Here is a 20,283-nt window from a genome sequence, read left to right as displayed (position 1 = left end):
GGCCATGCGGCCGACTGAGAGTAATACATCGTCTACAGAAAAAAAGGTGTAATGGATCCTACCTCTTTAAGTAAAACGACGGAGGTGGAAAGGGCTGCCCTTGATTCTGTCATTTCTCCATCTCCAACCACGTACTCGAATAAACTGCTGGCGTAAGGGGCTCTGGACCTGGCCACCAACTGACTTCGGTCGTCGAACAGCGACACTTGATCGTAGTCTTTATCTTCGGCCAACTGTCACAGACGCGCACATAAATATGACCAAAAAGAAAGAAAAGAAAGAGAAACTGACCCAAACACGAGGCTTCCTCTTCCACTCGGACACTCCTTTCGCCGCTTCCAGAAGACAGAATGCTATTCGATCAATGGCTCCCTGCAACAACGTCAGACTGGGGTGCAACTCGAAACCTGTTTCTCCGTCAACCACGGTCGTTTCCAAACAAAGAAACGAAGATTCCTTCTCTCCCGGACCTAAAGAAACGGATTATAATGGCGTTATCACACAGATTCAAACGAAAGACTGGAGACGTTAGGGCGATTTTCAGACTGTAATGGAATGGACAGACAAGATATCTCTTCTGGATGTATGAGAGTAGTCACATAACTCGAGAGTAGACACCTAGACTGATTCTGAAATCGAATGTTAATCTCTTAATGCAATCAATATTATCGACAGAGTGTATATTACAGTTTTATTCCAGCCAGTGTTTGTAACTTTTAAGTTTATCGCTGTAAACAAAAGATGTGATTACGGTGAAAATGATGGTGTGTTTCAAATCACTTATATATATATATATATATATACACATACATACATACTGGCCACTTTATTAGTTACATCTACATAAAAACTTGTCCCGTCCTCTCTATATGCGATGACTGCTCAAATTCATCGAGTCATTGATTCTACAAGTTCCCGAAGTTATTATACACGTATTCTCAGCCATTCATCCACGAGTGTAGCGCGTAACTGTTACATACGTTCTTACATATTCCAATATTTTGCATGGGAAAAGTATTTATGTGCACGGGACTTCGAAAGCAAGGAGACAAAACCAGCCTATCGGTTACAAAAGCGGTAGACTTACCAGAGGAATGGTGACTGGTCAGCATCGTTCTCAAGGATTCCAGAGCGCGGTGCAGGAGTCCTCCCACCGTCTCCTTAGTCCGTTGGGCGAAACTGTCCAGCAGCAGATCGGCTTCTCTTTCAGTCTTTCGCAGGAAATCGTCGTCCGCGGGAAACGGTATTCTGCCGAAAGGAGAGGATTCGGAAGACATTTGTGGAAAGGCGGGTCTATCATCTGCCAAAAAAAAGAAAGGTAAAAAGCGGCGGTTATTATCTCGTCGCCGGCTTCACAAACAAACCGCTTTTCCTCATTCTACTTTCGCGGATTTCTAAAACTCCGATGAAAGAGAAAAAAACGCCTCCCTCTGGCATATTACCGGTTAATGGAAGATAAAAATGCCGGCGTCCAAATTTGAAACTAATAGTCCATCGAACCGAATTTCGAAGTTTCTCTCTGAGTCGGAAATGTTCACCGTCCACCAGTAGCGCATCCGGAGCGGGGCCAAAGAGCCCTGGCACCCACCAAAAAAGGAAAAACATGTAAAAAATTTTCCAAAATTCTTTTCCTAATTAAAATTCATCTTTTATTTATGTTGTACCGTGAATTAGCGGTCACGTAAGGTGAGAATTTTATTGAATTCGTATTAAAAAGTTTTTATCCTATTTAACTCGCCTCCCCAAGATTACACCAAGAGTACGCCACTGTCGTGGACCCCGCTTCGTTCACAGTTTTTAATAATGGATAATTATGGTTAAACACCTATTCGCCACCAGTTTTAAATGCTTTACAAAGAAACTGTTTTTTTTTTTTTTTTCTAGAAGCTTTACTGTCTTATATTTTAAAACTGAAAACTATCTTTCTGTACATAGATTCGACGTGTCTTACTAAATTATCCAACGCTTAAAACAGTAAACCCTTGAAAATTTCGGTTATTTTTAAGAAATGAAAGGGAAAAGAACTTACTGTGTATCTGAGAAACCAGGTCTTCCAGGCAGAGGTCGATCAACTCCATAACTGAATCCTCGATCGACACGTTGAGTCGTTGAATGGATTCGCTAGAGTTTCGGCAGGTTACCTATCGATCGAACAAAGGATTAAATTCCCACCGATCCATAAAGACAAAATATTCGTCTAACTGTATATGCATAAACCAAAAATTAATTATTAAAAAATCTAGTTTTATTGTGGCCAAAAACAGAAATAAAAAAAAATTCATCAACGAGTTGCGTAACTTTCCCGGCTTTTATAAGATTTTATTTTTAAAATAACATTTGTATTATTAATCAAAATAAATAACAAAAATTACATGTAACGCCATCTGTTATGACATTTTGTTATTAAAATTTTTTATATATTTATTTACTATAAAATGGCAAAAAGCTTAATTTTGAGAGTAGGGACGAGTTTTATATAAAAGTGTAAATGTTAATAACGAATAAAATCATTAAACCAACTCCTCTAGAAATATGACACATGACACCACTTTAACTTCTCTCCCCTCGACTTTTAACCATCAAAATTAAATAGCACCAAGCCCCCAGGAATTTTTCGAGGGGTGGTCCGTCAGGATATGTCGGTCCCCGTCCCTCACCACCCGGCCGCCCCATTGTGGGCCTGGCCGAACCCATAATGGGCTTGCTATAAGAGGCCCTCTTAGTGCCCACTTCTCTCCCCTCGACTTTTAACCATCAAAATTAAATAGCACCAAGCCTCATATGCTCGGTGGAAAATACTTGGGATTTCGAGCAATATAAATTACTCGGGTGTATGTATTGTGATTCTAAACTATCACGGGGCCAAAATTATGTCTGAATTGCCACATAGTATTCATTTAAGATAATCATTAGCTAAATTAATTGGAGCTATAAAAAGGTATAAGATATTTAGGTTTATTATTTCCGCGATGCCAGTGTTCCGTATTCGAATTTACGTGAAATTTGCCGGAAAGTACAGAAACATACGAAACTAACCTCGGCAACAGAAATCAACTCTTTGGGGCTTAACGGACGATGGGTAGGAAACTTTAACACTTGGATGTCCGATAGTGTTCCCAGCATAGATTCGATCCTGTCGTACAGCAGTGAATTGATTCTGTGCAAAAGAAAATGTTGTTTTAGTCCGATAAATATTTATCTATTGTCGTATTTTGTTTTAAATAAGTCCTTAGTTTCAATGCAGAAATAGACTAGATCAATGCTACCCAAATTTCTTTAACAAATGGGAACCGCGGTATTATGACAACCGTTCCCACATGTTAAAAATAAGATGGAATTAGAAAAACGAGCAAACTACACGATATGTTCAAAGCTTCTTGTCCTATTTAATCGATGTACTTTTTAAATCTCAAACTCTACAAATGTAGGACTTATCATACAAAATTTATGTATTTAAAGGGGCATAGAAAAGAAGTAACGAAGAAATTCGGTCACTCACCTGGACAATAGCAGGCGCAATTGTCCAACGCTGGTGGCGCAAGAGCGGGCGTACGATTCCAAAGTCAGACTGCCCCACGTTAACGTCCGAATTCCCCACAGCCACAAACCTTCCATCCTCTTCAGATGGGGTTCCGTCAACGGTCGCAACTTCTCCGGGACACTTCTTTTGATTTCGGCGTATTCTTCCAACGCTCTCTGCTCAATATAAAATTTATCAGATTTCTGACAGAATACCACTCGCGAGTTTTCGAGTGACGAGCGAACATTCGATGACAATGACGTAGAACTTAATAATCCAAAGCGGTGGTGTTTGCCACTAGAAGAAAGGAGCCAATTAGAAACGCTAATGCATCGGCCTGTTAGATTGACCGTCACATTTTCCAGCGTGAGTAAATTTTATTATTCCGAAGCACGACGAGATCCGTCTCATTTTTGCCTCTTTTAATTTATTTAATTTAAAATATATGCCCTCGATCTCAAATTAAGAGTGTATTGCTCCTGTACATCATACTTTTCCTGATAACAAAGAGTCATCGGATCATCTACGTAACTTCGTTGTAGAGAAAAATTTTTCAATTGACATTACGTGACTTCCTGTCTATGCCGGAAGTTAGTATATATTAATCGGGGCCTCCTGTCCCTAATTTTTCCATATATGGTCTCGACTTTCATCTAGTTGTCTTCGTCGTTGGTTGTTATTACGAAGATCGGTTCAGTTTCCCCGTTTTTTCCTTCGTTTTGTGGTTTGTCCTTGTGTTGTGACCATCATACAGCTTATTAGATAGTGTACCAGCGATGTTTCCGGGACCAGTTAGATTTTTTTTTTACTCTAAGAAATGTGCTACGAGTTCAATTCCTATCTTTACACCGGTGAAAATTAGATTACTAAAAATGACAGATTAATGCAATATAAATATTTTATAAAAATAAATGAACACTCGGTTGCGGCTCTTTTATCACGAAACGGTGTTTCTTGTACCTTCTCCATCAAACACCAAAAATGGATTATTAAACAGAGACACGAATATCCGAGTAGGAAGATCGGACGGAGTCGACTCGGACCGATTTCGAAAATGTCGAATCGTTGATAATTAAAGACGACGACATACCTGAATGACGTAACGACATCTCTTCAGCTCCTCTTCCTTCGACATCAGAATCCGTCCCGCTTCCGGAATTTCCAATTTCATTCGGGAAATTTGGACGCATTCGGCCAAGAAAGTCCACAAACTACCGTAGTAGACCGAAACCTCCGCCGTGTCCGGCGGATCCTGTATCAAAACGGGTTCCTTCAGAAAATCTTCCATCCTATAGAACTGTTATAAAACCAGAGTTAGAGATTACTCCAAACCAAAATGTAAAACCCAATTCCTCTGGAGTTGTCCATAAATTACGTCCGAAGTTTTTACTCCCTCTCCCACACTGTCTCTGTTTGTCCGTGTTCCCGTAACTTCCTTCCCTCTTCGGACCTCCAACAAAACTGAACCCCTCTCAAAATCTTAATCACTTTATGAATAATAAAGTGCATAAACTGTATAAAATTTAATGAAATAAAATGGACGATCACTGACTCCCCCTCTCTCCCTTCCAGTGTGAATGTCATTTATGGACAGCCCTTTCTGTTATTTTTAAGTTATAATGGTATCTGTCTAATTAGAGGACGTGCAGCGCAATTATGCCGCAATTATTTTCGTCTCAAACAACTATAAATACGAAACAAGTTAAACGTACTTACTCGTTGAAACCAAGTTCGGTGAAGAAGAGCTGCGTGACGTTCCAGTTGTCCGGCAAGGTACCTGTACTTTTCCAGCACGGTCTTTCCCTGCCGTCCCTGCAAAACGTGATCGAAGTCTGGCAGCCTCCGGAAGGGTTCCTCGATTCGCTCAGACAGGCGTTTAGTCCAAGCTATCCTTTCTGTCCCATAAAAAGTTCTTTTGTAATCGTCCCATAATACAAGATGCATATTCGTGGTATTCGTGGCGCGTGGAAAAACTAAGCGTTTTATACCGTATTTCGGTTCGATAGTCATTGGAGAAACTTTCTTCATACCCGTGTCGGAAGAAGAATAGGTCCGAACCGGCGACCGACAGACGACTGACCATCGGATATCCTTCCGGTCGGAGGAATTGATGGGCGCGGTTAGACCAAAGACGGGTAGAAAACTCTCGGAATACGGTGTTAGCGCGCATACGAATCCGGTCGATTATCAGCCCAATGAAACTCATCCGGATAATTTTGGCAAAATAAAGAAGCGAAGGTCTTACCCGCAATCCGAGAGAAGCCTCGCAGAGTCGGAGGTTTTCTCCGGTATTCTAGGAAGAGGCGACACATCCGATCCAACTCTCGGTCATACAACCGAAGAATCCGCCCGGGATCATCACCGGCTTCGGCCAAGAATGAGACGGTCCGGAAACGGGCCATCGGTTTCTATAGGAAAAGAATGAATTCGGAGAGAAAACCGAAAAGAGAAGGGAAGGAAAAAAGACCGATACCTTTAAGGCTTCCGCCGCGGCCAGCAAATCGGCGCAATCCGCATCAAAACCTGCGTCGTCGGGGTCGAAGGTATCGTAGGAACGTCTAACACCGTTCTTTAACCCACTTGTGGCTTCTCGGAATTCTACAAAAGAAGAAAACTACCGAGTTGAGTTTTTTCTTTCCCCAGAAGACTGGTGGCGAGCGACAGATTTTTCGATGCGCGGGTGGCCGAGGGACCGGTGGTTCCGGTTTGGATCGACTCGGAAATTCTGAATAAAACTGCTAATGATTCCGGATTTAGTTACCCGAATTCATAATTATCTAAACATTTTACCGCACAATGAGACTTTTTTCGTTACTCATAAGCGCGGAAACAGAAGCCAGAACCCCAGAAATATGTATCAGTATCAAAATCTAAAATATGTCGTAACGAACGACATCCGAGCGGGAGGCAAAAGAATTTTCGTCCTCCAAAAAGCATTTATTCGGAAAAAAATTTCTGAAATCCCTCCTATTTACTGCGGGCTAAAACGCGAATTTCCGGGACGTAAACAAAGACCCGATCTGGGATTTGGAAAGGACTTATTTACCCCTTTTTTCTCGATCGAATGGTCCGGGGTATCGACGGAGCATGTCCGGGATCTTTCGAATCTTTTCCAGAAGAAGACAAAAATTGTCCAAGTTGGCGAAGACCGAGGTTTCGCTGACGTCCCGAAAGACGCCTCGTGATTTCTTCATCTCCCGGAAATATCGTCTATATTCTCGAGCCAGAGTCAGACACGAGTCGATCTTCTCTATCCATTCCTCCTCCCTCTGATTCAAGACGTTTGGAATTCCGTTTCGAGCCAGAAACTTCCGGCAAGACCGAATCAAGCTGTTGGTATACTGCGAAGAAGTCAATGTTAGTCTGACGTGGAGACTGGGTGCCACCGGCGTAAACGAACACGTAAATGCGTCGGCGCCAGATAGCGGTCGGACGTCTAACACAAGGATCGGTCAAGGATCAGTACCTGCAAATTTCGTATCGACGCTCTTCCGTATTCGCCAGCGACCGAGTCTAATGTACGCCCGACCACCTTGTTGCGCCTACGTATCCACGCGGTGTGTTACGCCTCCCGAGGGTAGACGGGTGGTGGAAAAAAATCACTCACCTTGACTAGAAAAGCGGAGGCGGGCTGCCACCCGCATCGTTCCGAACTCGGGCGGTAAACAGCGGCTAGGGACTCCAACACGGAAGAAATACTGGCCATCGCCGTTCTCTGCTCCAGACGAGGAGATGAGCGGAAGGACGAAGAGAGGAAGAGGAGACGGGAGTACTTACCAGGCGAAAGGTGGCAGGAAGCGGACATCTCCGGATGGCGGTCTCCAGGTGTCGGACATACAATTCTACTTCCGACAAACGACGGAAAATCCTCCTTTCGGTTTCCCTCCAGACCTGTGCAGAAAGTGGGAAGTGAGCGAAAAACAAACGACTCATTTTTCGGTAATATCACCGACTTTAGTCTTTTCTCGTTTAACACCAAAGCAGGGGTTCCCAGCTTGTGTTCCGCGGAACCCTAGGGATTTTATTAGGAGTTCCGCAATAAAATCCATTGAGTCTAGTGATGTACGAATGTGCCAATGTGGATTTGGGATGTGAGGTGTGATTGTTATAGTCACGAATCGAGTCCTCGTATGACGATATAAAGACTCGGTCCGTGACTACAACAATACGTACAAAAACAGTAAAACGTAAACTGATCAAACTTCTAACTTAGAAGGTAATTTTCGTTTTTTAAATAAAACATAATACAAAATATTATTGTAAATTTTTATAATAAGATTTTAAAAAGAAAAGATGGTCGATACTCCGATCACTCAATCAGGTTCTTATTTTAGTAATGAAAAGTCCCGCTAACGAGAATGCCCTTTCCGATTTAATCGATGTGGGTTGAATCGTCTTTAATGCATTTAACAGAAGACAGATGTTACGTGTTTTCTCACCTGTAACCTGGAAGATTTCTAGTTCGTTTTCGAGATGCGTTACAGTACTCCTTTATTGCCGGTTTTGGTTTTAAGTAGCAACTTAGTACGCTTTAATTCGTTGATATCTACAGGGTTACATTCGAACATTTGTTATTGTCAGGGTTGAGTAAAGGCTCTGGTAGTGTCGTTCAGGTTCTTTCCTTCGTTGTTAAGAAGGACGTCTCCCCTCTCCCTGGGATCGGAAGGTTAACGCCGACGAAAAATCGAAAAAATAAAGAAATTTGACGGAAAAGTCCGCCGGATACTTACCCGGAAGGATTCCGAACCGGAAGCTTTGGAGCGGAGAAGGTGGGCGCGGAAGTCGTCTCGGCCAATTCGATGGGTCAGGTGAACTAAATTCATCCATCGACGTTTCCAGGCCAATAACTCGGAGGCGGGATCCGTGGACGAGGACAGTCGGACGATCTCGTCGCACTCCGCTAGAAGCTGTCGATCCCGTTAGATTTCGTCTCGGACCGGAAAAGAAGACGAAAGAAGAGAAGAAGGCGCTTACTGTCTCGGCCGTTCGCGTCCAGACGGCCAAAAAACCGTTGGAGGAGGACCGATGCCGATCTGAAACGGGAGGAAAATGAAGATCTCCGACGACGTCGAACCGTCGGCGACTTTCTTCGGCCGCTGTCAAAGAAAGAAAAGTGAAATTTTACTCATTATTGGCATTTACAATATTTTTTTCAAAATTCATTAAGACTTTGCCTTTTTATAATAATTAATAATATAAAAGTTATTTTTAGATAACATCTCGTAACTATGGCGCCACACACAATTTTAACTTCGTGCTAGTGTGTCTTAGTATTTCTTAAACATAAGTATTTTCCGCCGGGAAAGTCACGCAACTCGTTGCTGGATTTCTAATATAAGAGAATTTCGAGAAGCGTTAATGAAAAGAAGATTTTATCGCTATTATCGAGACATTTCGTGCCCTTTTCCTGACGAAAATTATGCGTTTTATTTCGAGGGAATATATTTTAGAGACTCGCAATAGCTAGATCTTTACTTTCCAACAACAACAACAACAACATTACAAAGTTGTTGTTGTTGGAAAGTACAAAATAGTAATGATGATTTTAATATAGATGTTGAATGCACATTTGTTAATCCCGCCCTCTTATTAGTCTTTAAAATGGAAAATAATTGTTCAAATTTACGACACTCACCTAGCAGAGAGTCGGCCAAGCACCTCAGAGCGTACATCACCATACTTTTATTAAAATTTCCTTCTTCCTTTTCGCCTTCCAGAGCAGGCAGGAAAACACGTCGGAGGAGGGAGTGGAAGGCGCGATGAGCCTCCGGAGGATCCGTCTCCAACGACATCCACGTTACCGCCTATAATTAAAGTCAAAATTAGAGATTTCGCCCGCAGAAATCGGATAAAATCAGGTCCTATACTCACATCCAAAGCGTGGTCGGCGGAAAGCTCCGCCTCCGGAAACAGTTTAGCCACAGTGAGGATTCTTCCGGTCAAGGGCATTTCGTCCTCGGTACCGGCTCTAAAACCGCCTTCCCCTGAAAATAATCGTCAATATTGAATATCGTTACAGGATCGAATAAAACATTTAAGTAATTACTATGAAAAAGACCGAAAAATATTACTATGAAAAATGGGTAAATGTCACCATCCTCGATTCGATTTCTATTAGACTTAACACAGCTAGCTGCTACCGCTACTACACCTTCTTATTGAACTCGTAGCAAAGAATTTATCGATACTTCGATTCTCGTCTAAAGGAATTAGCTGTCCCTATCAATCTTATTACTTAACGAAATTATTTAGTCCTACAACTTTCTACTTCAGAGTACCGCAACAATCGCAACATAACAACCACATTAACAATAGAATAAGAGGATGCAGACTATTAGTTATTGTTCACAATCTTATGGCGTAGTCGACCTTTATTCGGAGGCTTCTCCTCCGCCTCAACATGCAAAATGTTCAATCTTCCTGCTGATGACGGCATAACTAAAACTTTTTAAATCAAATATACATTATATTTTTTAATGATAATTGAGAAGGGGGAAAGGGAAATTTGTCGCTTGTCTGTTCGTTTATTTGCTCCTTTTAAATGTTAATTGTGACGATTGTTCGATGGTGATTACGAGTTTTTTGTGTTTTATTTTCCCTTTTAAGAGAAAGACTGAAAATTTGTTACGCCCAACCCCCTTTGTTGAAAGTTGTATCGATGTATTATCCGAGTAAATAAATGGGTTTTTGCTAGACAAAGGTCTATAGGAATCCGTTTTGCTGCTGGCGAAATGTCGCGGGAAATAAACAGCTTTTACGCGCGAAACACTTACCCGAAGTGCCACGGATGGCGGAGAAGAAGAGACGACGACTTCCAGGAGATCCCACGAAAGCAGAGACCACGTCTACCTAAAAATAGAGAAGCCAAAAAAGAGTGGAATTTCGTACATCCGTCCATCACAAGTAATACATTAATCCGTTTCGACCGGACACCCTTCTCGGGTCAATAAGCCGGTTCACTGTATAAGTATTTATCCATCACAGCCCATTTCCGTAAAGAACTTTTGTAGAGAGTGGAATTGTTAGCTGAGACATCACCGTTATAAGTCGTTCGGCAATGCAAGAGGGTGTGCACTTTTCAAAACCAATACGTGGCGCTAGTATTGGGTTTATGGATATGTAGCTTTCTGTTTCGTCTGTTATACTGTGTTTACGATGTTTAACATTGCTTTTTTACTTATTTGTATATTATTAAAATGCCGGTTTAATTGTTGTGTGCCTCGGCGTAATGCCAAAAATAAAAAAGTATCCAGGTTTGAAATTCAGATATAGGACGACAAGAGCAAGATTAAAACAAAAGCCGAAAACTGTAAAAGTGTCAGTGTAATAATTTAAGCTTAAAATTCCAGCTTCAAAATATCGAATTTTTTATCGTTAAACAATATAAACACCAATCGGAGCCCAGCTTTGTGACGTATTAAAACTCCACACGGTAGGAAAAGGGGTCTACGGACCCATTAGACCCCCACTGACGATGCGCATATCTGGGCTCCTAATTCCTTTAATTTTTTCTTAATTTAGCGACTGTTACATTCTTTAAATTTAGGTTTTATAAGCAGATTAAAACGTCCGTTCACTATTTTACGAACTACCGTAAGTTAATTATACACCAAGCTGGCCAATGACGGGATCTGAACCGTGCACGCTCCATTATATTGTTGTTTGGAATGTATAAAAAATAACACGTGTAATTATTTCGGAAAAAATGTCAAAATAAAAATTTTTAAAAATCGGCTGAAGAAATAAGAAAATTTGAGATTTTGAAATTGAAGACTGATTTTATGATTAATTATGTAATAAAAATCGGCAAAAACCTCTATTCGTAGTTTCTAATTACGCAGAGGAGGAGGCATTCGGACTTTCGACGGTCGCGCTGTATGCGCATTTTCTATTGCTTCTTCGTTCTCCAATGGTCTTTCGGAATGGATTTGTTCGGTCGATAAACGAAGAGGTCGACACCGGACAGAGAACGATAGAAGGAAATCGATCGATCCGGGAAGATTTCCTCTCGAAACACTCCGATGTTTTTGTCTTTATGATAAAACTTAGTTAACTTTCGCTTCGCCCGGACGATTTCTCCTTCCGGTTTACGGCGACCCCGTAATCTTTCGTCCGCTCGAAAAACGGAAGTACAGTACTCCATTCCCTTCATTCCGTTTCCGACGGTATTTCGGAACCGGAAACGGCGGCAACACTCACCTGACGGGACCGGGCTTCCGTTTTCTCTCCCGTCGACAGGGAGGCCAGGGACAAAAGGGCCCAGACTCGAGGGTCTTCGGGGATCCGGCGCTCTTTCTTTCGACAGGCAAGCAGAACTTCCGGCAAGCGAAAACGGGCGGAGGGACCCAATCCCGTCCGGGAGTAGGGGCCGCGGCGCGATTCGGAGGCCGACATTTCGCACGTCCGAACGATAATAGAAGAAAGGCATTTGTTTGTCCGTCGTACGGACCCGTCGCCCCGACGACCGCATCGACCGCCCTCTTCCTCCGACAAATTCTCGAAATAAAGGAACAGCAACCGAGACCGACAAATTTCCAAATAGGTCCATTTTTTCCCCTTCCAAAAAGAAAGCGGTAGCCACATAAGAATGGGTGACGAAATTGCGTAGAAACGACCTTTATTGTTACGGCAGAAATAATGTTATTATTGTTAAACTTTTCATTGTAGAACCGTGTACAGTTATTGGCCACTTAAGGAAATGTTTCTTTTAAAAATTCTGACGTAACAAAGATTAAATCGGGAAGTAATACACTTACTGACGAATTCGTTTTTTATAGCCTTTTTACAGCCAACGTCTAGAAATGACGTCGATCGTTTAATCCGAAATGTGTCTTGTTTGACGGAAATGAAGAATCGTGTAGTTATTAGCCACACGCGACGATAGAAAAACCTGCAGGGTTGTTTAAATTGTATTAATACTGCCGCGCAATATTTCCAGAATAATTTTATAGAATTCTTATTAAAGAGTTTAAATTCGAAATGGCCAATTGTGGTATTGTTTACCCTATTCCAAGTCATTTTCTTTCAGGGAAAACTTGTGTACTTTACTACGTGTGTAAAATTGTAATAGGAGAAAGAAGCGTAAACTTTTTACACTTTTAATATTTTGCTATTTCTATCGGAACTGTACACTGTATTGTAATACTAGAGGTTTGACTATTAAGTATTTTGAGACTGTTAATATAACAAGTAATTAGGACTGTAATTTTGATGTATTGGCTATCTGCGAGACTTGGACTAATAACAGCAATCCTCCACCTAAAATAAAGTACTGCTATATAGAAAGGCAGTCAAACAAACATGGAGACATACGTATACTACATTACATACATAAGAAAATCTCCAGTAGGGTCGAACTTGATGGTTTTACTCGTTATTAGAATTTACTATTTTTATAAAACCCATACCTACCCTCAAAATCTTTATATTTTTGATTATTATAAAATGCAAAAAGTTTTTAATAACAAAATATCATAACAGATGGCACCACAAATGCAGTTTTAAATGTTGCTGGAAAAGTTAAGCAACTCGTTGCTGGATTTTTTAAATATATTAATTTAGTAAATTAAATGCTTATAAAAGTTAATTTATTAAATAAATAAGTTAGTGATAAAAGATATTAACAGAGAAGTTCGAAATGTATGAAAAATTAATATTCTGTCAATGTGTTTCGTTTTTCATCTGTAAGAATTTCTACTTATTCCCCAGTTCCAGATAAAACACAACAGTAAACCGAGGATAAAACAGTGGTGCGGAATATTATTACAATCAGAGATAATACAAATGAATAAACTTACAAGTTAGGTAACTTTATGAACGTATTATAAACATTCGACTCGGTCACTTTTGTTAAAAACATGAACATGATTTAAAATATTTATTATAAACTTTAAATACAATGGAAAAATAGAAATTTAAGGTAGCAACATTTACACACAGTATTGCTTTACACTTATTGAAATATTTATACCTATTTCGGCCGTTATTTTGACACAATAAACACAAGTTTTAAAATGTTTTACTAATAATAATCCTTACTTATTTAAACAGTAGGCAATGACTTATTTTTAAACAAAAAGTTTACAAGTCTATTTTTACAACTAAAGCGATAAATAATTCTTCTCGGACTGTATTGATGTTTACTAACACTTGTACAAAAACGCTTGTATTGTGTGAAGTATCGTCCGATAGCGCAGGACTTAATCTAAAGCCGGGTACACAGTAAAGGTATACAGGTACGGGTACGTGTGTACCAGGGTTAACAAGTAGAGGACACGGCTGGCTACCCATCGATTTTGATCAGCATAGACATAAAACTATATTCACAAGATTACTGTTTTTAATACCTATATTGCTTTTTTGCATTTGCATATTTATTTTATTATTAGCTAAAAATTAAGTAATAAAAAGGAAAGGAAACTGAAACAAGTTACAGCTGTCGGCATAAATTAAAGACAATGTAACAACTATGTTACGCGGAGCTTTCGAATGTTCTTTCAATTACGGCGTATAAAACTACACGTAGCAAATCTTTGAACTTTGAAACATAAAAAAGTATTATTTGCAAGGCAAATTGGCGGTAAGCTCGGACACGTATCCGCTCATTTTCCGCAGTTTCACCATGTCCAAGCTGATCAAAATCCTATCCTCGAAGTCACGATAGGCTACTTTGTCGGACACTAACTGGTGTTACCGGCGACGGTCTTCCTCTCGGTCCTGACGGGTTATGCACTGAGGAGAAGAAGGAGGTCTTCAGCCCAGAATCCTTCCGGCGGTGTCCAGACCGGCGTCGATCAAAAGATTTCTGAAGGCGCTCCGATCGCCCTGAAAGGGTTTAATTAAAGTTATTTAGTTCTGCCAGCCGATATGAACCGCGTATTATTAGTAAATATGTCACCTACGGAAACGGAAGCTTTATAAAAATAGAGAACGATTTACCTGGAACATGTTTAACAATTTCTTCGTCGGACTTTTATATTTCCCCACGATTTCGATGAATTGTTCGTCTACCACGAAAGCGGCTAAGGCTCTCCATCCTTCGTTGGGCGGATCTAAACACCGACCGATTTCTTCCAGTTCGGCATTCGTCAAAAATGCAATCTCTCCTGCGAAGACAGAACGAAACAAAAGGTGGCGTGTTATTAAATGTACTTACCGGTTTATTAATCGAGATAATTAATAGAATTACGTGTTATGAACTGGGAAAAACGGTGTCAATAAACGACGAGAGAAATTCGAAATTATCTAGTAACCGCGACGAAGCATAATACCAGTCTCGACATTATTATTATTATTTATTACTACAGTAGAGCGTCGATAAGTGGAACGGCCGGAAAGTGGAACGATTTTCAGTCGGACTGTGTGAACGATTTTCAGTCGGACTGTGTCGTACTGAATCGAATGCTTTTGATACTAAATTTACTTCTAAAGTATAATTTTCATGTTTTTTATATTCTTTAATATATTTATTTTGTTTGTACAAAATGCAGAAATAATTTTTAACGATACGATAGCCTCGATGATTATTATAAAAATTTTCGTTAGGCTTAAAATCGACGAAAATTCAACACGAAGCGACACGCAACGGAGAAAAATTCAACAGGAAGCGATACGCAACGGAGAAAAATTTGAACATCGGACCGGTTAATGTATTTTTTCGTACAAAGTCGGAAACTGGAACAAATCATTAACTGGAAGGACCCCAGTCCCAATTGGTTCCACTTATCGACGCTCTACTGTATTAACCGAAATGCTTTTTATTTAATTCTCTTTGTGTCGTGTCCTCAAACGTTGCAACTCAAATTTCATCCATTTCGAAGATTGTGTGAGGCCCTGGGCTGGGATGAGAAACATTCTTTTAATCAAAAATCCAAACAAAAACGAATCTTGATCTTCGCGATTAATTAAAATTAAGGAAACTAAATTATAAAAGAAAAGGAAAAAAATAAAATTATTTTAATATTAAAACCACGAGAAAAAAGGGAGAAAAATTAGTAAATTAAATTTTTTATAAGACAAGACGAACAAAGAAAGGAAATGTTAGTTAAGGTGTAAGGTTCGTTCAGCACCGAACGAAAGACTGTGTCGAATTGTATTCGTAAACAATCGTCTTTCACCTGGTAACAGAAAAAGACCATTCGGGGATCGAGAAAGGGGATTAATAACCAATAAATTGACGATTTGCGAGACGAAAAGAGATTTAAATTTAAGTCCAAGTCACAAGGACACTTAATTATTGGCAGTGGCGGCTGCGTCCATCGTTGGGGTGTTTCCCGCAAGGTTCCATCTTCGTCCTTTGCGATGTATCCTCCGAAAGTATTAGACCATCGTTGAGAGAAACTTCGGATTTTCCGATCTGCATTCATCGGACATCGTTTCCTGTTCGACAACTGGACGTAGAATGCAACATCCGGTCAGCGAATGGTAACCACTTTCGTCGCTGGACTTTCCTCTTCTTCTTTGAAGACTACGCGCCGAAGTATAGAAGGACTTAAACCCTTCGTGACTATGAACTTTTTGTAAGTTAAATTGTCTAATAAGCGGGTTGTGTTGTTTGTAAACGAACTCTGACTCAACCGCTCCCACATGTCGTCGACTGTTACAGCTTGGCAGTCCAGAGGCAATGGAGACGATAATGATATCACATATAGGCCTAATCGTAGTTATTTCATTTTGAAATTTCTTCCCCCGGCCCCTCACAATTGGTACTATACGTTCTCAAACTTTCGGCCTTCTAAGTCAGAAGAAAATGCATTTAATGATGTTTCAGGAGTGACCCGACTCCTACCATCACCTCAATCAGCGGTGTAGTCGTGTCAGAACGTACCAGGGCACTGCCCAGGTACTCTTTTAAAGCAGGGCAAATCCCTTGTACTTTGCAAACTTTAGATTATGTGTCTTGCCAAAACACATGATAAAATTACTTCTTGCACAGTTTTTTTTGCGCCGATTACGAATATGTAGATCATTTTCGGCGTTTTTAAGCCGTTTTGCACATATTGTGCCACAAAGTCGCGCTTTGCTCGTACAAAACTCAATAAACGGTGGCAAATCAAACAGCTATGTGTCAAACAGCTCTTGTTACGTTACGAAGACTCAAAACTGAACTCTCTCTGTATCTTCGTAAACTTACCGAGATCTACTCGGTGATTTCGACGTCCGATCGAATGAATGACGTTAAATAGATACTCAGCGAGAGTTGATTTAGGAACAGCTCTCTCTCTCTAGCATTTCGCTGAAAATTCAAGGTTGTGATCCGTGAATTTTCAGAGAAAACACGTCAAGACGTTCCGCGATTTTATGACATAATTCATTTCTGTACAGATGATTCTTAACCAAAAGAAAAAAAAACAAATAAAACGATCGAAAAGTTTATCCTAGCCATCACCATTCCGTATAAGCCGCGCAAACGGCACTGACTGGAAAGAAAAATGTTACATCCTCAGATCTATAACAAAGACCATTTTTTCCTCTTACTATTAGATTAACGTCCGATTTAACAAACCAAAACGTTTTAAAAAACGACGATGTCGACGGAGTTATTTATATTGATTTTTCCACCGGTAGATAACAGTCAAGTGACGAATCTTTTCTAATTGACATTTCCCTCCTGAATTTCCTACCTAATATTTTTATATTAGGTATTTTAAAGTAAAATGAACTGAGCTCCGCGGCATATGTTCTTCTGTTTCGGCTTCACACGAAAACACAAATGTGGTAACAGGTTTCTACTGTTCTGATTAAAGCAGTTTAAAACCTCGGGGAAGACACGCACGTCCATCGTCATAACCGACAAAACATCAAGAAACGTTTAAGAATCCACACGTGTGGCCAGCGACCTACCAACTCCAGCAAACAGTTAATACGGTTAACGATTCCAATACTTTTCCTTGTTATGTATACGAATAGCAGGGAAAGTAAAATTGTCGTAGAGATCAATATAAATTGTCAGCAATGGTAATTTCGATTGCTGTAAATTTACATTGATCTCTAAGATTTTTTTAATACAAAAACAAAAGGAAAGAAAAGGCTATTCAAAATAGACAAAATTACAGAAGTCGGGAGCCTGTTAGATCAACTGGCCTAAGGGGTGACTGATTAAATATTAATTATGAAGCTCTACAGTACAGAACCACCGTCTGCCTTGCACGATTGGTTGTATGTGACCACGTGAAGGGTGTGACGTAGTATGATGGCGGGATGTATAAATTGGCATCCCATGTGCGGATGAATCATCTCTTTTTCTAACTGGGACTTGGATCAGACGTACAGGATGTACTTGTTTGGTGTGGGGAGTGAAGTAGGAAGAAAGAGGGACACGACCCATTTTGGACGACTGGTAGCAAACCACTCGAGAAGCAATCGGATCGCATCGTAGTAAGTTATACATCATGATAAATTATCATTATCATTAGACTGAGTGTTTGGGGTGTATAACCGGATAAGATTAATATTATCGTTCTCCGAGCTCATCAGTGAACCACGTGGCCGAAACTGTTGAGAGTGGATTCTTGGATCCCTAGAAAAAAAAGTGTTCTCATACTAAGGAGATTCAGTGGTGACCTTCATCTGTAAAATTATAGTGTAAAATTAATTTTTGTTTAGATCACACGATTGGCTCCTCAAAAAAGGATCTATTAACTGTCGCCAGTGTTGTTAGTTGTATCTGGTAGTAAGTAGTGTAAGTTCTGATGTATTTGTCCATTATTAAAACTTTGTTAATTGTAAGTCAAGGCGTTGTCTATGTAAAGTTCTCACCCATACATTTTACCCAACTTGGGGTAAAATGTATGGGTGAGGACTTTCTGGAGTACTTTCGATACTTCTTAGACACTACAACTTCAATTGGAAAATATTTTGTTAAAGTAGTAAAAATATATAAAACTAAAAAATGTATTAATTAGTATTATTATTTACGTTCCAGTACATGAATTTCGGTAACATTAGAAAACTGTATAATATTTCAGAAGACTTACGACTTTGATATCCAGAATCCAAGTTAACGTCTTTGTTCGAATCGCTGGAAAGTTCGGCTTTTTCTTTAAAATCTTCCACTAAATTGCTCTGTAATACGTAATCACTAATCAGACATTTAAAATTGAATTCGTAGTATACTTTTAGACATTAAGTTTGATAATGGTATTTTTATTTCACAAATTCTCAAACAGTCGTCGTATTTATATTTCGATGTTAGGGAAGATCTTCCTTCCTGTTTATTTATTTTTTTTTTTTTTTAAAGATGGTGCCAGTCCACCGAAAGACGGCTTAAAATTCCAACTGCCAATAACAAATTTGCAGATAAATTCGAAGGCGCGAAGCGGTTTTTCGTAAAAAATTTTGTTTTAAAATTCTAAACAATGGTCTTTTCTAACGGTCTGAAATAAACGACCGGCTTAATATTAATACAAGCAAATAACGGTAAAAATGTGCAATATATTTCAAAAATGAATTATTATTTATACAAAAAAAAACTAAATTACCTGGAGATCATCATCAAATAATTTTTCGTCATCACTAGAAAATGATGATTCTTCTGATTCGTCATCACTTTTCGTTTGATGTAGTGTGTTTTCTGAACTTAGCATCGAAACTATATCTTGACCTAATTTACGAGAACGGGCAAGATGCGATGGAGTATTTCCACCATAATCCTTAGGATCATTAATTATTTCAGACTGAAAAACCATAAATTAAATGCAATTAATTTTAGAGAAGAAATTTCTTTTATAGAAGGAAATAAAAATGATTAATGTCGGAGAATTACTGTATATTCGCGAAATGACGCATAAAAACGAGAGATATCAGCATGCTGTAACCCCGGTTTCCGGCATGCCGATTAAACTGCGACTAAAATATGAAATTAATGAGATGTAACAGTTGTTGTTAATTAAAGATGTAACTAGTTGTTAATTAAACATTAAAAAAAAAAAAAACATTCTTCCAAAGTACAATAAAATAACAACATTGTAATTTGAATGACTTGTAAACAAAAACTCACTTCCTGATTTTAAGACAACAAAACAATTAACGACTTATTGACTAATACTGGTATTAGTCAGTCAATCAGTGTGGGCTACACTAAAAAAAAAATCACCTATAAAAAATATATTCATAAATTTGTGATTGTATAAGTACTGTATATACCAGAGAGATTAAAGGGTTCTATCCGCTTTTTTAAAGTTATGTATTCTATCTACTTCTACTTTACATAAGTTCATTTGGTGTTAAAAATTTTAACTGTAAAAATTTTTAACCGTAAATATAAGTAATTTTTAAGCAAGATGTGTATTAGTTAACACCGCCTTACAAGATATCTCAAAAAGAAATGATACGTTGTAACCTATCACAATATAAAACGTTTTGTAATGTGAAAAATTCATGTTCGTGTTTTATTATGTAGCAGACAGAAGAGGGGCGTAAGCTCGAAACGCATCTCGGCCCACAAGATATTCCTGAATAAAGATTGATGTCAAAAATGCCCAGTGTCTGCCTATTCACCTAGTATGACAGAAAAAACAAAAGATGACACGGTTTCAGAATAAGCAATCTATAAATCTATAAATCTGAGATATAAATCTGTTCAATAAAATCTATCAAAATTAAATGCTTAATTTCAAAGTAACTACGTTAAGACAAAAGGTGAACCCAGTTTAAAAAAAAATTATTCTAAAATCTGTTCAATAATTTTGGAAAAGATAAGAGAATTATGAAATTAGCATTTCCCAATATTATTTTCCTAACTTTTTGTAATTTTAAAAACTCTG

The 20,283-nt window shown here is 39.1% G+C and overlaps 3 protein-coding genes across 5 annotated transcripts in view; all 3 read right to left on the bottom strand.

Moving 5' to 3' along the window:
• Nucleotides 1–471, bottom strand: part of LOC136983485 (dynein axonemal heavy chain 5-like) — a 42,396-nt gene extending 41,925 nt beyond the window's left edge. Inside the window, 2 exon segments of the mRNA XM_067280240.1 lie at nucleotides 63–233; nucleotides 292–471. Of these exon segments, the coding sequence (XP_067136341.1) occupies nucleotides 63–113 (51 nt within the window). The 5' untranslated portion in view covers nucleotides 114–233; nucleotides 292–471.
• Nucleotides 472–497: 26 nt separating this feature from the next.
• Nucleotides 498–11,914, bottom strand: LOC136983484 (dynein axonemal heavy chain 5-like). The gene is made up of 18 exons (XM_067280239.1): nucleotides 11,720–11,914; nucleotides 10,294–10,369; nucleotides 9,392–9,504; nucleotides 9,156–9,324; nucleotides 8,495–8,616; nucleotides 8,251–8,427; nucleotides 7,298–7,411; nucleotides 7,128–7,235; nucleotides 6,567–6,861; nucleotides 5,994–6,118; nucleotides 5,766–5,928; nucleotides 5,237–5,415; nucleotides 4,611–4,817; nucleotides 3,500–3,696; nucleotides 3,037–3,157; nucleotides 2,030–2,141; nucleotides 981–1,300; nucleotides 498–629 (listed from the first exon to the last, which is right to left on the bottom strand). The coding sequence occupies exons 1-18, from the start codon at nucleotides 11,912–11,914 to the stop codon at nucleotides 498–500; spliced, it is 2,925 nt and encodes a 974-aa protein (XP_067136340.1).
• Nucleotides 9,192–20,283, bottom strand: part of LOC136983442 (nuclear factor NF-kappa-B p110 subunit-like) — a 103,902-nt gene continuing 92,810 nt past the window's right edge. For 2 of the 3 annotated variants that reach the window (XM_067280179.1, XM_067280180.1), the window contains 4 exons: nucleotides 19,000–19,194; nucleotides 18,496–18,583; nucleotides 14,459–14,625; nucleotides 13,385–14,344 (listed from right to left, as the gene is read on the bottom strand). In XM_067280179.1, coding sequence (XP_067136280.1) covers nucleotides 14,273–14,344; nucleotides 14,459–14,625; nucleotides 18,496–18,583; nucleotides 19,000–19,194 — 522 coding nt within the window. In that variant the 3' untranslated portion in view covers nucleotides 13,385–14,272. Of the gene's footprint in view, nucleotides 9,325–9,391; nucleotides 9,505–10,293; nucleotides 10,370–13,384; nucleotides 14,345–14,458; nucleotides 14,626–18,495; nucleotides 18,584–18,999; nucleotides 19,195–20,283 lie in introns of those variants that run through there. The other variant, XR_010882048.1, reaches the window with a different exon arrangement.

The sequence above is a fragment of the Centruroides vittatus genome, unplaced genomic scaffold (assembly GCF_030686945.1).
Source record: "Centruroides vittatus isolate TY-2023 unplaced genomic scaffold, ASM3068694v2 contig_882, whole genome shotgun sequence".
NCBI lineage: Eukaryota > Metazoa > Arthropoda > Arachnida > Scorpiones > Buthidae > Centruroides > Centruroides vittatus.
The sequence above is the reverse complement of the archived record's forward strand: the minus strand, read 5'-3'. Positions and strand labels throughout refer to the sequence as shown.